The following is a 17,641-nucleotide window of genomic DNA, read 5'->3' as shown; positions in this document are numbered from 1 at the left end:
GACACTTGCTAAAAAATTTTTAAACTAATGGAATATGTTAGCTTTTCATCCAGGGCATTATTGGGAAAAAATGAAATATTTATTTTCTGTATTATTCATTAGCTTGCAATGTATTTCCTGTTGTAAGTACCATATATTAAGTGGTCATTTCTTACACAGAATTTTATAGTGAGATAATGTAACTGTGGAGCAGTGGATTGAGAAGTACACTAGAACTGAGCCTGCAACAAAGGAGGGGTTACATGGTTGGATAATGTCCTGCATGATTTAGTAGAATCAGGAGAAGTCACATACTAATTCCGAGTCTAGTTAGAATATAACTAGCCCTCAGATAATTACACTAAGTACCCATTTTACACTTTGAATATTTGTTTTGCAGCACAGAAATTTTTCTTCAGCAGCGTCTTGAATGCATTGCACGTGCCATTTTGAGTGCCAAAAGTTCCACTGCCATATCCTCTATAGCTGCAGATGGTGAATTCCTACATGAACTAAAAGAGAAAATGGAAGTAAGAAAAAATATTAATCTAAGCTACACTGTAAATGTATTATTTCACTTTGTCTCATTGGCACATGATATTTTTATTACCAATTCTGTAGAAACAGTTTTCTGTGCTTTCTTCCCGATGTGGCAAAGTTATTCAGTTGATAGGAGTCTCTGAGGTGTAAGACAGTAACATTTCTACATTCAAATAAGTTAAAGTTAATTCTGGGTGTATTCTTAAGCTTTGATTAAATTAATCCAATCTTGATTTTTAACAAGGTTGCAAGGATCCAGCTTCAAATACAAGAAACACCACAGTGGCAGTATTCCCATCAGTCTTCAGTGCAAGATGCAATCTCCCAGCTGGATGCTGAGCTGATGGATATAACCAAGGTGATTAAAATTTCTCTGTATTAAAAGTCAATTTATCACATTTGAGAGGAGGGGGAAATGTTTTGCAAAGAATGATCCTATGCTGACTAGGAAAAGTAATAGACAGTTTGGCACTCCTGGTCTCAGAATGTTTGTTACCCTAGACTGTCTTTTTCTGTACTTCGATATTCCTTCAATTTTTAGTACTTTAATTTCTTTCACGTGTTTATCTTCTTTATTAAGCATCAGATTTCTTGATTTATTGGGAGTGTCATGTTAGAAAATTAATGGTATTAATTATAACTTCATATAAAATTGGGGATTGTATTTAAGAGGTAAAACTAAATGTAGTAAATAATTTTCATTTAGTGTTTGACAACAGTTACTTAAGTTGTACCTTTACTAGTCTAATGTCTACCATACAAAATAAAGAAAAGCTGATTTTAAATTTCCTTTTTATCCTACTTGAAATGTAAAACCTGATCATTTTTCTTTCAGCTGTATGGAGAATTTGCTGACCCTTTTAAGCTCTCAGAGTGTAAGCTTGCAATTATACATTGTGCGGGTCATTCTGATCCTATCTTGGTGCAAACTCTCTGGCAAGAAATCATTGAGAAAGGTAGGTCTTAATGGACTAGGAATGGTACAAGCTAGAACTATAGGAAAATGGTACAATTAAAGCTTTTAATACTGATTATGTGCTGCTACTGATATGCTGTCCAGGTGAGATGCATCTTTTCTGGACTATTCTGTAATTTATTTGGTAAGCACAGTTAACTAGTAGTTCATTAATGTTACTACCTTTGGCTTCTGTGCCTAAAGGACAGAAAGTAATATTTTTACATATGTTGGACCATATTGCATGTATGGCTTGAATAATCACATTCCAGATAACATTTAAGAAGTCATTTCATCCCTTCTTGTTCTTAGATGCCATTATGTATGGACTTCAGAATACCTGTGAAATTTTGTCTGAAGGTTTCACTATTAGGAAATTATAACAAAAATATTAAATTTATCATGACAAAGATTAAAGAATCTTCAGGGAGTTCAGCGTTTTTATAATGTTGACAGGAGTGGAAGTGTAAGGGGTTTGTCCATTTATAGAGAAGCAGAGTAGTGGGTGCAGCTCTGCAAGCCTAGCTGCTCAGCTGTGATAATCTGCCTCAACCTTTACCATAAGTGGGTAATTCACTCTCTCTTCCTGTTTTTTTTTTTTTCCCTTGGATTTTGTGCTTGATGTTGCCATTGTGCAAACAACATTGACAGTGATTTGAGGGAAAAGCTATGGTAGTGTTTTTTGTGTTGGTTTTGGTAGTTGCTTTTTTTCAGTAGATTTGCATGGAACTTCAAGGAAACAAAAATCTGTGAATATATGTGCATACATACCAGAAAGAGCTGTATTTCCACTTCCATGTGCTGACTTTGCACTGACACTAGCATAAGATTTTAATGTGTTAGTAGTAAATTTAAGTACCTCAGTGTAGTTGTGAATAAATGTTGAGCTTTTTTTTGTTTGGTTGTTTTTTTCCCCTGAAGTTCTCTCTAAATTATTTCTTTTCTCTTTCAGAGTTGAGCAATAGCGTGTCTCTGAGCCCTGCTGACAGAATGCAAGCACTTAGTCTGAAGATGGTATTGCTTAGAAAGATATATGCTGGCACACCTCATTACTTTCCTTTAGGCAAGTGGTTTAGCCTGCATAATGAATAAACATACGCATTACGTGAATGGGTCTCAGCTTTCTTTTTAGCCTCTTAAAAAAAGATTCTAACCTAGGAAATGTCTCTCTCTCTAAAATCTAAAAGGAAAGAATATTGATAATTTTATTTCCTCCAATGCTTGTGATACATAATTACTGTGGTTATTTGTGAAAATTTTTGCTGTAGCTGAAGCAACAAATTATTTCAACTGTCAGTAGTGATGGAGTTGATCTTGAGGGTAGCTGGGTGGTGCTTTTCAGTTTTGTCCAAAAAATTAGGAACAAAAGCATTGTGATCCTTGCTCATTATTACAATGACTTTGACAAGGGATTGAGGAGAGGGAGGTTAGAGAAAAAGCAGAAATAGAATTCCTATTGGCCTCTAATTTTGTAAACACAGTATAATTGTATGATTACAAAACCATTACAGTTTTTACAGGTGCAGTTTTTCCTAGAGTTTATCTAGGGATTTAACCAGAATTTACAGGTTTTCACCCTGAATGAACCTTAGAAGGCAGCAACAGTTACTTTTGGATGGCTGTGCAGATCGCATTTTAGAAAGCAGTAAAGTTTTTTTTGTATCAAAGTACAAAGTAAAAATGTGTATTTATACACATTTAATATCTGTATCAATGATCTGGATGAAGGGATCGAGTGCACCCTCAGTCAGTTTGCAGATGACACCAAGTTGTGCGGGAGTGTTGATCTGCCTGAGGGTAGGAAGGCTCTGCAGAGGGATCTGGACAGGCTGGATCCATGGGCTGAGGCCAATTGTATGAGGTTCAACAAGGCCAAGTGCAAGGTCCTGCACTTGGGTCACAGCAACCCCATGCAACGCTACAGGCTTGGGGAAGAGGGGCTGGAAAGCTGCCAGGCAGAGAAGGACCTGGGGGTGTTGGTTGACAGCCGCCTGAATGTGAGCCAGCAGTGTGCCCAGGTGGCCAAGAAAGCCAATGGCATCCTGGCTTGTATCAGGAATAGTGTGGCCAGCAGGACTAGGGCAGTGATCGTGCCCCTGTACTCAGCACTGGTGAGGCCGCACCTCGACTACTGTGTTCAGTGTTGGGCCCCTCACTCCAAGAGAGACATGGAGGGGCTGGAGCGTGTCCAGAGAAGGGCAACAAAGCTGGTGAAGGGTCTGGAGCACAAGGCTGATGAGGAGCGGCTGAGGGACCTGGGGTTGTTTAGCCTGGAGAAAAGGAGGCTGAGGGGAGACCTTATTGCTCTCTACAACGACCTGAAAGGAGGTTGTAGAGAGGTGGGGGTCGGTCTCTTCTCCCAGGTAACAAGTGATAGGACGAGATGAAATGGCCTCAAGTTGCGCGAGGGGAGGTTCAGATTGGATATTAGGAAAAATTTCTTCACTGAAAGGGTTGTCAAGCCTTGGAAGAGGCTGCCCAGGGAAGTGGTGGAGTCACCATCCCTGGAGGTATTTAGAAGACGTTTGGATGAGGTGCTTAGGGACATGGTGTAGTGGTGGACTTGGCAGCGTTAGGTTAATGGTTGGACTTGATGATCTTAAAGGTCTTTTCCAACCTATACGATGCTATGATTCTAGATAATAATATTTTAGGCAACCACATTTATTTGTTGTCTTTTGAAGTATCTACTGCTCTCTGCAGGGGCAGATTCTAAAAACAGTTCAGATTTCTGGATCCTTTTGGAGCTTCTTTCTGCTTTTGAGATGCTCAAATGTTCTGATGACTTGATATTATATAAAAACCTGGAAAATATCTTGTTACAGTACTAAATGTTCTTTTACAATACTAAAATATTGTTACTGACACTTAAACATGATAAAGATGCAGTAGTGTTTCAGATAGAGCTGGCTATTCTGGCAAATGAAATGATAGTATGTTCTTTTGTGATGAAACAAAAGTTAATGAACTTTTCTTAACTGCATAGTTCCGTGGCAGAACTGTGTAAGTAATCCCTGTCATGCATTGCTGATAGCTTAATACCGTCTTTGGAGTTAGTTACATTTTGCATATCCTTTCCTCTGTGCAGATTGGGGGAAACTTACATCTGCTTCACAGGTGAAAGGTACCAACTATGTGGAAGACAGAAAATCAAACTTGGAGCTAGTAAATCACTTTCAAATGCCTTTCTTTGCTAGAATACCATTAACAGGTTGGAATCTAAACATCCCATTATTTTTGTCCTCCAGATTTTTTAGTGCAGTTTCTAGAGCAACAGGTCTGCACTTTGAACTGGGATGTAGGTTTTGTAACATATACCATGCAAGAAATTGGAGTGCCATTGCCAAGGCTGCTTGAAGTATATGACCAGTTGTTTAAAGCACGGGTAAGGAAGATAGCCACAAAATTATTTTATGTTTCCCGCCAAAGTAAGACCTTGATTGATAGTAGTTGAAAATAAAATTATGTAAGGTGTGATATATCAAAATATCAACTTCATAGCTTTTGTTCCTTTTTACTCAAAGGTTCTTAATGTTGTTTTTTTTTTTTTTCCCCTGTTGATTTTATTAACTTCAGTCCTAAAGTATGAGGAAAATTGTTTTGATTTTGTTAATCCTTTTACTTCACCTAAAGCTGATTTAGGATTACATAGGATCAGAATAGTTATGTTGCAGAAGGAACAGCATATCTTGAATATATTACTTTTATTTGTTTCCTATTAATGATTAAAATTTGCTATATTACTGCATCTTCTCTAATAATAGATTAGATGCAATAGGCAAAAAGAATAAGAATTCATATTTTTAACTTTTGATTTGTAGAACAGGCTTAAACAGAATTAAAACAAAGAGAACTGACTTGCTTCTTTTTACACAGATTCCTTACAGTGTAAGGAATTCAGAACTTGCTAAAATCTCTTACTTTACAGACCGTTAGGCAATGGAAAACTGAGTTAAATTCATGTATGTTTTAGTACTCAAAAGTCAAAATAGTACTCGAAACATAAACTTAATATAGTTTAAGATAGAATTCCCATTTCTCTTACATTTTTGTTGCAATTAATAAATAATTACCACAGTTGGCAATTTGTATACTCATACAAATGGTATGGTATATTGATACCATTTTTATACATATATGTATTTCTCATCTCCTTAATATTTTGGAATCTTTTTTTAGGACCCATATTGGAATAGAAGGAAAAAGCCTTTACACTTTTTAGAGTGTGTTCATGTATTATTATCAGGATATGTACATGATCCAAGCAGAGTACTTCTGAGGTAAGAAAGGCAACTATATCCTAATAAATAGTAAAATATATGAAATATCCTAAAGCAGTGCACTTCTGCAATCCCCAAAGCTTTTCTTCTTTTCTTTTGGGCGAACTTATTATTTCTTTCCAAGTAGTGGTTACTGAGACTGCTCATTCTAAACCAGTTGGTACAAACTTGTAGGGTCCTCCCTATAAACTATTATCAATACAGATAATTTTCTCCACTTCACTGAAGATTCATGAGGAACTGAAAGGATTATCTTGCAAATTTTGGCAATGTACTTTAAGGAGTAGTACAGACAAATTTGAGGGAATCTGGGGAAAAATGAGAATCAGGTGTTTTGTGAATGAAACAGTGAAATGTTTCACGAAGAAAGGCCGAGTTCTGTATTCTGGAAAAGTACTGAGTTCTTGCATTCTGGAAAAGAGAAGACTAAACAGGCATAGATTTTCCCAAATTGTTTTCAAGAGGTTGGTGATGAATCACTCTTCAAGACTAGAATTCAGCTTAGTCTGCAACAGGAAATAATTTAGGTTTAATATTAGAAAAAGTTTCTAGCTAAAAGAATAGCTATGTACTTGAAGAAGTTGCCTGCATATTATGGAATCTTTAGCTTTGGCAACTTTTGTGAATAGACTATACAAACTCCAGTCAGAACTATCTTGTCTCAGAAACAACGAGCAGAACTAGACAAAGTCTTGATAACTCTTTTAACCATACACTTTTCTGATTCTGTTGAAAATATACATGCAAATATCCCCCGTTCAAATATAGAGTTTACATCTATTTATTCCTCACTTTTTTGGGCTTTTATGGTTAGCTGATTTAAATACTCTTAACTTATATAGAACTTAAGTGAATGTTGTCTAATTTTAATATCTACTTAGATATTAATATCTAAATTGTTGTAATTTGATGTTCATGTTAGATTTTAAATTGCTATCTAAATTAATAACTTCCTGTATTCATATCTAAATATTAACTAAATATTTCACCTTGCTATTAACTGTATCATGTTTTAATTTTTATATTTAATATCAGATAAATAGTAATGATTCATTTATTTTCCCATTATGTCTCAGTCACAAGCATTAGCTTTCAAAAATCAATTTTTCTAATAAACAGTTAAATACTTAAAAGTAGCTGACATGTCTTGCTGATATTGCATTAAAACTCAAAGAATGCTCACTTTCTATTTTAGATGAATTCTAATATACAGAAACAAAAAGGAGCTTGTTATTATTCTGTTTTCTTTACAGGCAACGACTCACAAATATTTGCTTGGATGCTGTTAGTTGCTACTTGGTTGAACTTCAGTCTATGAGCCCGACGCTAATGGTGCAGACTACTGTTGGGAATTTTAAATCACTACAGGCTAAATTAGAATGGCTTCACTAATTGACTAATATAATAACAGACTCATTAGCTCAGATAAAATGAACTATGAAATAAAAGTTTCAGATGTCTGCACTGAATCTCTGGAAGAACAAATCCTCAGAAAGAAATTCTGAGAAAGTTGTATCTCCTGCTGCAGTTACCAATTGTGTGGCCTGTATTCGTGCTATTCTAAAGGTATCTACAAATTGTAGAATGTAAATGTGACAAATTGAGTTTCTTTTGCTACTACCAAATTTTTTAACAATAGAAATCTTTTTTAATAGTGTTGAAATAAAATACATTGTATGATCTTTCCCTTGAGGATTAAAAATATTTGGAAAATATTTTTCTTTATTTAACATAAAGTAATGGAGAAAAGTATGATGTAAAATCTAGCTGTTTTACAAGTATCAAAACAAGAAATGACAACTGCAGAAGGCAAGATGGTGATAAAAGCACATGTAGATGAGTTGGGTTGTAAATGTGGTCATATTGGAGTAGTGATGCAATCATAACTGTGCATGAGTTTATTGGCAGGTCTTTCAATAACAAAGATAATGATTATTTCTATCTAACTATCCCCTTAAATATAACTTGCCTCTGTAAATAGAATGTTTGGGATAAAATTGCAGAAACTAGCAACCTAATTTGTATTACAAGTGAAAGAACAGTATTTAAAGCCCATGTCGTGGTTTAACCCCAGTCAACAACTAAGTACCACACAGCCTCGCTCACCCTCCCCCCCACCCCCGGTGGGATGGGGGAGAGAATCGGAAAAAAAAAGTAAAACCCATGGGTTGAGATAAAGACAGTTTAATAGGACAGCAGAGGAAGAGAAAATAATAATAATAATGATAAAAGAATGTACAAAACAAGTGATGCACAATGCAATTGCTTACCAACCACTTACTGATGTCCATCCCATCCCTAAGCAGCTATCACTGCCCCCCAGCCAACTCCCCCAGTTTCTATACTGGGCATGAGGCCATATGGTCTGGAATAGCCCTTTGGGCAGTGTGGGTCAGCTGTCCTGGCTGTGCCCCCTCCCAGCTTCTTGTGCACCTGGCAGAGCATGGGGAGCTGAAAAGTCCTTGATTTAGTATTAGCACTACTTAGCAACAACTAAAACATCAGTGTGTTATCAACATTATTCTCATCCTAAATCCAAAACACAGCACTATATTAGCTACTAGGAAGAAAATTAACTCTATCCCAGCCAAAACCAGGACAGCCCATCAAATTATTTTCCCTATACCATTTTAATAAATGTTGTGTCTGTTAAAGAAGATAAGTAACTTCTGTCTGTTTTCATTACATTCACACAAGCACCAAATTGTGTATATTCGTTAAAATGAGCAAAGCCTATGCATCATCTTGTATACATGCTTCCTAAGACTTTAAAATCTCATCTGACAAAGAAAGTTGTTTTGTCTCCATTTTACTGCTATGCATTGTATACGTATTCAACAACATAAACTCTATATACTATGCACAAGATATTACCAGTTCATGTTGGTCTTTAGTCTTCCTCAAATAACTTTACTTTTTCATCTAAGTAAATAATAAAAAAGTTTGGATAGATTTTTAATGGGGGAAAGAAGCAAATATCTTTATATAGGTATACAGAGTAGGTTAATGTATTTTTTTTCCAGGAGAATGAGTAGTTGATACACATATCACAGGTGTTCAAAAAACAGAAAAAAAAGGTATGGATTAAGACTTTTTTTACATGCAAGTTATCTACTTATAGCCTGTACTACCAGATATGATTACTATGCTCTGAAGTTTTGTTTAAAGTACAGCCATTAAATTTCTTTCCCTGTGAACTGCCAGGTACATTCTGATGATTTTCAGCCAGAGAATGCACCCAGTGAAGTCATATGTAAATTAAAATAAATCTGTTTTTTACCTCTTGTTAGATCAAAATAGAGTTGAAATCTTAATATTGGCTTTTCTCTTGTCAGTGTTGAAATTTCCTCACAAATTATTTAAATAGAGGAATTACTTTATGTCCTGGGAAAAAGATTTCTGTCTTTCCATATAAAGTAAACTATCTTTAGCTATTGCAAGTTATTTTCTGCTGGTAGCTATGTTTCACACCAAGGATGTCATGTACATTTACCCTAGTCTTGTTATTGCAGTTGTGTTCATACACCATAAAAGTGATGTCCCAAGTCTTGCCTGATGTATTTAACTTTTTTTTCCTAAATTTTAATATTTGCTCAAAAGTATATGGTATTGAGCCATATTCTGTAATCTAAATAAATAGATTTCTATTTTCAGATCCAGAGAAATTAACAAAGAGTTGGGAACAGGCACAAGTCACAGACTTGATGTTCAGCTCTTCTTTTTTTTTTTTCTCAGTTTATAGAGTAAAAATGCCTCTAGCACTATTACAAGTTTTTCAAACTAACTCTTTATACACTTTGAAATACTCTTATCTTTGATGTTTTCAGGATGATTGCAGGTAATTTCAGTGTAGTGTCTCAGGAGAAAAGTCAGAGATCATTCAGGCAGATCTGAGCTAGTAGTTAGTTTATTGAGTTCTAATCAGTAAATTTAGGTATGTAAAATATTTAATAAGTATAGATGGATTGGCGGTCAATACTGTTTACTACACTTAAAGATAGTATGGGATACAAAGATTATTGCGTAAGCTTACTATACGTATCTTAAATGTTACATGCATGCAAAAAATGTCACTTACCAACCCATTGATGTCTGGTGTCAGGTAAGGGATCTCTCAGCCTTGGGGGGTAACCTTGAGAGGCGTCCCTACTCAAGGGGAGATCACCACCTCACAGCCAGCTGCTATGGAGGAAGAGCTCAACAGACCCTGATGGCTGCAGATATTTATAGCGTAAAGTGGTTGATTTCTAGTCAGATTTTTTGCTGTGTTCATGCAGTTTAGGCCACTTATCAGCCCAGTCTCCAACCAAACCCTTTTTTTGGGTTTGGTGCTGGGTTCTCACTGATAGCCTCACACAATAGGATTAATTTTGGTTAGGCCTACTTGCTGAGCACCTGCCTGGACCAAAGTTCAGTTAGTTCAAACAGGAGTGCATCCGTCACATGTAGACATTGCCTTCTGTTTTCATAGTACTTGCTCTGCTCTCATGGAGAAAGGGTAGGTTCTGTTTCCCAATTTAAATTTGGAGGGATGTAGAAACCTGAGATCAGAGGAAAGGAGTGGGGTGGATTAATGCAGTAGGTGAAACAAATGGTGACAAGTACAAGGAAGTAACTGACCAATGTGAACCATTTCTCAAGTGAGTAGGTTATTAACAAAATTATCAACTATTGGATGACTACTTTTGTTCGTAATTTTTTTTTTCTTCTGTCCCAATGTTACTCTTCTCAAGCTCGAGAAGTGGGCTCATGTGAACTTCATGAGGTTCAACAAGGCCAAGTGCAAGGTCCTGCACCTGGGTCAGGGCAACCCCTGGTATCAGCACAGGCTGGGGGATGGAGGGATTGAGAGCAGCCCTGCAGAGAAGGACTCGGGGGTACTGGTGAAGGAAAAACTGGACATGAGCTGGCAATGTGCATTTGCAGCCCAGAAAGCCAACTGTATCCTGGCCTGCATACAAAGAAGCGTGGCCAGCAGGTCGAGGGAGGGGATTCTCCTCCTCTACTCCGCTCTGGTGAGGCCCCATCTGGAGTACTGCATCTAGCTCTGGAGTCCTCAGCACAGGAAAGACACGGACCTGTTGGAGCAGGTCCAGAGGAGGGCCACAAAAATGATCAGAGGGCTGGAACACCTCTCCTATGAGGACAGGCTGAGAGAGTTGGGGTTGTTCAGTGTCCTGGTTTCAGCTGGGATAGAGTTAATTTTCTTCCTAGTAGCTGCTATAGGGCTGTGTTTTGGATTTAGGATGAGAATAATGTTGATACCACAGTGATGTTTTGGCTGTTGCTAAGCGGTGTTTACACTGGTCAAGGACTTTTCAGCTTCCCCTGCTCTGCCAGGTGCACAAGAAGCTGGGAGGGGGCACAGCCAGGACAGCTGACCCACACTGCCCAAAGGGCTATTCCATACCATATGGCCTCATGCTCGGTATAGAAACTGGGGGGAGTTGGCTGGGGAGCAGCGATTGCTGCTCAGGGACTGGCTGGGCGTTGGTCAGCGGGTGGTGAGCGGTTGCATCACTTGTTTATTTTTGTTTTTCCCTGGGTTTTGTTCCTCTCTCTTTTTGTTATTTTCCTTTTCATTACAATTTTTTATTTTATTTCAATTATTAAACTGTTCTTATCTCAGACCACAAGTTTTCTTACTTGTGCTTTTCAGATTCTCTCCCCATCCCACCAGGAGGAGGGAGGGTGAGCGAGCGGCTGCGTGGTGCTTAGTTGCCGACTGGGGCTAAACCATGACATTCAGCCTGGAGAAGAGAAGGCTGCGGGGAGACCTTATTGTGGCCTTCCAGTACTTAAAGGGGGCTTATAAGAAAGATGGGCACAGACTTTTTAGCAGGGCCTGTAGTGATAGGACAAGGGGTAATGGTTTTAAACTAAAAGAGGGGAGATTCAGACTATTATAAGGAAGAAATTTTTTATGATGTGGGTGGTGAAACACTGGAAGAGGTTGCCCAGAGAGGTGGTAGATGCCCCATCCCTGGAAACATTCAAGGTCAGGTTGGACGGGGCTCTGAGAAACCTGATCTAGTGAAAGATGTCCCTGCTCATGGCAGGGGGTTGGACTAGATGACCTGTAAAGGTCCCTTCCAACCCAAACCATTCTATGATTCTATGATTCAATCAAGGTTGTGGTTAAGGGAAGGTAGAAAGGGACTTGGTCTAAAGTGGTTTGAGGGAATAGCTGCTTTAAGGGAATCAATTACATTTCAAGGTGATGAAATACAAAGTGACGGTCTGCTAACCCTACTTCTTTTATTTCACCTAAATTCTTATATGTGATAGGGAGTGTTGGTCATTTATAGCTGTGTCTCCTACTGTCACTCATCCCCCGATCCCCAGATACTGATGATGATACAAATTCTCCCTTACGGCAACCTCAGCAGGGTGCCCTATTGTCCCTGAGCTGTCGCTGTAGGTGGTACGTAGCACCCGGTTTTCCCTCTTGGGGAGAGGTGCTAATCAGGTCTTCGTGGTCTCCTGCCAAAGCCGGCAGGTTCAGAAGCGAAGGGGCCGAGGGAAACCGTACTCTGAGCCCGGCCAGGGGACTCGGGGAGACAAACGGTGATCCACTCTTGTAATGACGAGAGCTCTAGTTAGGGAGACGACCCGAAGGCGGCTGCCGGGATGAGGGCTGAGCTTGCGGCCGGCGCGGTGGCAATCCGTCGGGTGAGGCTCGCGCCTGCGCACTGCGCTACCCTTGCCCTGCTTCTGGCCCTTGACTCGACAGCAGGTGGCGGCGGCTCGTGTAGTGATGGAGTGAGTGCAGCCCGGACGGTGCCGGGATCCGGCTCCGGCTCTGGCTCCGGCTCCCGGGTGTTGTGGTGGCCCATCAGTGCCCCGGCTCTGCTGGCTGTGGTGAGCAGCGATTTGGGCACGCACGATCTCCCTTTGTCTGTGTCCTGAGGGCTGTCGTTAGCCTGAGGGACCGTCTCCGCCCTGACTCGGGCAAAAGTGGTGGTGGGATTCTTGTGGATGGCGCCCGGAGGAGCGGGGTAAGTCTGTCCTGTCCGTGTTTCCCCCACCACCACTCTCTGCACAGTGGGAAGCGGCTTGCCCACGCTCTGTCTTGCTTCGGGGCTGTGCCGCCCTCCGAATAAATCCCCCGAAACGTGAGGCAGCAGCCTGGCGGCCGTCACTGGTGCCCTTCGGTTGTGGGGTGTACCGTGTTTTGTCACCCTGCGACCTGAGGTGGCTCCGAGACTGGGATGCCCTCCTCCTGCCCTCTCCCTCTGCGTGGACTTGGGTCTGAAACGTAGCCGGTCCTTTGAGCCCAAGGAGCCCAGCTGGTATTTTGCTTGAGTTTCAGATCTCTTGCGCTTAGGAGACTACAGTATGTTTTCCTCGCTTTCTACGTTCTTATTAGAGCTTCTAGCAAGGTACTTTGTCTTGTGGCTCCTTTCTCTCAACTCCTCCTGGAACAAGCACGTAATCTGCACGGCTGAACTGCAAATAGCCTGTGAGCTACGTGAATGAAAATAGCTGTTTTAGTTTGGAAATATAGGTAAGAATCAGTTCTGTTTGTGTTTAGCAGGAAGCTTCTATAGTTAAGAGTTTGTGTCCCGATTCCCATCCTCTACCCTCCACCCCCCCAAATAATAAAAACTTTTTTTCTTTTTTTTCTCTTCAAATTCTCTATGGGTATGTGAAAAAGCCGCTATTTGGTTTTCTTTATAATGGTTACTTAGAGGTTTAATAAGAATGGAGATTACGCTAGATGTTCTCATCTCTACATGTATCAAGCAAAGAAAACCACGGCCTTGCATCTCTTGGATTGGACAGATAAGTGTAATGAACTTTTATTTAAATAAAATTCTGCAAAGAATTGGGGTTTTTTAGTTTTATAACACTGAAAGGGTTAAATCCCTGACAATCCCTGACTAAGACATAGACTTGTATTTTTTTAGTTTCACTCCCATCCTTGTTCTCTTCTGTTCTCTTCCCCCGGCAAAGATACGTTTTAGTTACCTGCTGAGCAGAGTTGATGGTGGGACATTTCCTGTGACTTCTTACCTGATAGGACTAAGCAGGCCTTGAGCAAGCTCGTTAGGCTTCCTAATTAAATCACTGGTAACAGGAACTCAGGACGATTGTGCCAAAGATAAGCACCAAAGAACTAGCTTAAATCGACCCCCTTATGACATTCCGAGGCCGAAGGACTGATGAGCTAACTCAATGACTATCTATGGACACAGGAAGCCCAAAGTTCAACTAACGGGCAACGTGAGGAAGACTATGGACGACCACCGGGAGGGTGAAAAGACCCTAACCCTAATTTTACTGCGCATGCTTGGACTATGTAAATGAATTCCGGGAACTCATCACCATAAGACTGCCCTTTTCAGGAAATCTGATGAATATGTATGATTTTTCTGTATATGAACTGATGTGTTGTGCTAACCTGGCGGAGCACTTGTGGCGGAGCGATCCCCAGTGCTGCCCAGCGCTGCAATAAAGAATACCTGCTTAATAGTCATCCCGACGATTGAGTCCTGATTTCAGCTTTTCACGGCAACACACTTTGCACTTCTATTTATGGGGGGGTGTAAAAAAAAAAAAAAAAGTGTTAGGAGATGATTTGAAAGTACCATGCTTAAGAGTTATTGAAATAAATGGCTTGTTTTTCTGTCTTCTTGACTTGAGGCCAGAGATTCAAAATTGCTCGGATAAACAATGGGGAGGGGTTTTTTGTTGTTGTTGTTTTTGGTGTGGTTTTGGTTTTTTGTTGGTTGGTTGGGTTTTGGTTTGGTGGGTTTTGTTTTGTTTTGTTGTTTGTTTTTTTCCAAAAAACATGTCCCTTACATGATATTCTTATTTTGATGGTTCTAGTTTTTCATAACCTTTTTTTAAAAAAATTTTTTTTAACAGTACATTACTGGAAATCATGAACAAAAATATTTTTTTCCCATTCCCTGCTGCATCTGTTGAAAGACATGTTTTCTTAAGCTTTTTTGGTAAAATGAGACTAATGGTTTTTTTTTCTTCTCTTCTTATATATGATTTGAGTTTAAGTAGGTAACTATTTAAGGCCTGTTCTTCCTTTTGTTGAAATCACTGGCAAAAATCTCATTGAATTAAACACTACAAGATGAGATAACTAGTGTCTAATCTTGCATTTGTTGGCAAGTAGTTCAGTTGCGGTACTTTGACAAACTTTTTAATAATGATTGTAAATTTAGTTTAATAGTTTGAAACCTGTGAACCAAATTGGTCATCAGTGTAGGTTGATGCTAGATATGATGTTGTACTGTAAAGCAAATATGCTAAAGAATGAAGTTAATGTGGTAATTGCAGCTGTAACATATTTTCCTTTTTTTAAATTATTTTTCCCTAACATTTTTTATTTCTGTCTGCATTATTTTGCAGGCTTACATAGAAAATAATGTTTTAAAAAATGAAATGCTCTTTTTTTTTCTTTCAATAGGAAAAAGAGGCTATTTTTCTTCTAGATGATAAACATTTAAATGAAATTAATCTGGCATCGGGGAAGACAAAGAAGAAAATCCCTTGACTGCAGTCATTGTTGAAAAATGTAGTTGTTTTAACACCATCAAGAAATTGTTAAGTGCCTCACCTTGAGTACTGTGTGCAGTTCTGGGCCCCACCATTTAAGAAGGATGTGAAGGTCCTTGAATGCATCCAGAGGAGGGCAACAGAGCTGGTGACAGGGCTGGAAGGCATGTCCTGTGAGGAGCGGCTGAGGGCTCTGGGGTTGTCTAGCTTGGAGAAAAGGAGGCTGAGGGGCGACCTCATTGCTCTCTACAGCTTCCTGAGGAGGGGAAGGGGAGAGGGAGGTGCTGATCTCTTCTCCCTGGGATCCAGTGACAGGACACGTGGGAATGGTTCAAAGCTGCGTCAGGGGAGGTTCAGACTTGACCTTAGGAAGCGTTTCTTTACCGAGAGGGTGGTCAAACACTGGAACAGGCTTCCTGGAGAGGTGGTCGATGCCCCGTGCCTGTCCACGTTTAAGAGGCATTTGGACAATGCCCTTAATAACATGCTTTAACTTTTGGTCAGCCCTGAAGTGGTCAGGCAGTTGGACCAGATGATCATTGTAGGTCCCTTCCAACTGAAATATTCTATTCTATTTTATATATTACAAACTCATGTTATTTTATTTGTAGTTGTAACAGTTTAGAAAGATAGAATATCTAAAGGATCTGCCAGTTCACTGTCAGCTTTAGAACTGTGGCTAAGATGGAAGGGAAGTAATTTTAAGTACTTCACAATAATATCCTTCAAAATATCTCTCCCCCAATGAACACAGGTGCTTGGTTGGCAGGAATACTTACAACAGGAGAGCTATTTCTTTGGAATAAAGATCAGGACTGCTTGAAAATTGTGCCAGCAATTGAAGAGTCTAGAAAAGTAGTTGCAGCAGCACAAAGTAGGCTTTTTTTCAATTAGTCTTTTGAAAAATGGAATAGAGTGAAAGTGTTTTTCCTTTTGTTAAATGTTACTGCTCAAGTAAAAGCTATATTCTCACATTGTTTTGCATGTGTATAATTTGTGTGCTAGCTAAGCTTTGACAAATGTCCTTTTTGTCACTTGAATGGTACAGTTTTTTGCATTTAGTAATCTCCTGTATAATTTTAAAATACAGTAAATAATTTTATTTATTTATTTATTTATTTGTGTGCGAGCACAGAACATGAAAATACATCCTCTTATAAAAATTCTTCTTCTGGGCATTGGACGCAAATTTTGCCTGATGAATCAGTCATGGTGCCTTCTACTGAAGAAAAAGAAGTTGGAGTGCATGCTGCTTTCATACAAAATGAGGTAAAAAATAGGCCCTAAACCAATCATTTAATCTCTTGAGTAAATTAGAGCCACAGAAGCTACAGTGAATTTTGAGAGCGATATCTGCCTCTTTGGTGTTGTGTGTAGGCTTAATAGTTCAGTTTGTATTAGATTTAATGACAACATAAGAACAGCCATACTGGATCAGATCAAAGTTCATCTGGCCCAGTAATATTCTTGCCAGCCTTTATATTTCTGAATGACAACATTATGTTATTTAATCTGAATTGTAATAGCTATTGATCTAAATATATCAATAATTAAAAAGGAAATTGTGTGCCAGGTTTTTGGGGTATCTTTGTTTTGGTTTTGGTGGTGTTTTGTCTTTTGTTGTTGTTGTTGTGTTTGGGTTTTTTTCCTCCCATAGATACGGGGTGATTTCTGTTTTGTGCTCTTTTGTGTTTTACTCTGGAGAATGTTTGCTGCTCACATTTTTTTATTCTTTGATGGCATGAAAATAGCTTTAAATATATTAGGTAAGTTCAAAGATATTTGAAGTTACATTAGCTTAAGAGGAAGATTTTTATAATAAAGTGCTTTAGAGTGGGGATTCAGAGCTGCAGTTGAACACACTTACATTAACATCCAATTAGCTTATAGTTACAAGCATGTACTTATGTTTGCATGTGTATGTTCGTAGCATTCCACACTATATATGCATATATGGACAAGATGGTCATTTTCAAATATTTTATGTGGTTAATGCAACAGCATTTATGTATTTATTTCATACTTCATTATTAACTTACACTCAATTTTATTTAGGTGTATTTATCACTGTATGTGGGTGGCTATGTATACATACCCATGCCTGCACACATGTTTGTGTTAATGTCAGGAAGTTTTTTGCATAGTGCTAATAGTTTTCTTTTCTTGTTTTTCTTATTTTACTAGTGCATATTGTGCAGCTATGAATGCCCTAAATATCTCTTTCTCTTCTTTATTATGCATATTTGTATATTTTATTTGTTTTCTGTTCCCCTTTTCATCTCTTTATGCCTAGACTATGTAAGAGCGTGTGTGTGCACGTGTATACACACACAGATTTCTTTATCTGGGCTGGGACTGTGTACTGAAATAG

The 17,641-nt window shown here is 38.8% G+C and overlaps 2 protein-coding genes across 2 annotated transcripts in view; both read left to right on the top strand.

Moving 5' to 3' along the window:
* NUP155 (nucleoporin 155) overlaps positions 1 to 7,424 on the top strand; it is a 31,732-nt gene extending 24,308 nt beyond the window's left edge. The window contains 7 exon segments of the mRNA XM_072860899.1: positions 380 to 509; positions 764 to 877; positions 1,355 to 1,475; positions 2,427 to 2,537; positions 4,723 to 4,859; positions 5,654 to 5,754; positions 7,008 to 7,424. Of these exon segments, the coding sequence (XP_072717000.1) occupies positions 380 to 509; positions 764 to 877; positions 1,355 to 1,475; positions 2,427 to 2,537; positions 4,723 to 4,859; positions 5,654 to 5,754; positions 7,008 to 7,146 (853 nt within the window). The 3' untranslated portion in view covers positions 7,147 to 7,424.
* A 6,034-nt stretch (positions 7,425 to 13,458) lies between these two features.
* Positions 13,459 to 17,641, top strand: part of CPLANE1 (ciliogenesis and planar polarity effector complex subunit 1) — a 56,919-nt gene continuing 52,736 nt past the window's right edge. Inside the window, 7 exon segments of the mRNA XM_072860898.1 lie at positions 13,459 to 13,545; positions 15,182 to 15,317; positions 16,025 to 16,163; positions 16,401 to 16,539; positions 16,928 to 16,945; positions 16,947 to 17,000; positions 17,002 to 17,036. Coding sequence (XP_072716999.1) covers positions 13,459 to 13,545; positions 15,182 to 15,317; positions 16,025 to 16,163; positions 16,401 to 16,539; positions 16,928 to 16,945; positions 16,947 to 17,000; positions 17,002 to 17,036 — 608 coding nt within the window.

Source organism: Ciconia boyciana, chromosome 4, assembly GCF_034638445.1.
Source record: "Ciconia boyciana chromosome 4, ASM3463844v1, whole genome shotgun sequence".
NCBI classification, from domain to species: domain Eukaryota; kingdom Metazoa; phylum Chordata; class Aves; order Ciconiiformes; family Ciconiidae; genus Ciconia; species Ciconia boyciana.
This window is presented reverse-complemented; position numbering and strand designations above follow the sequence as displayed.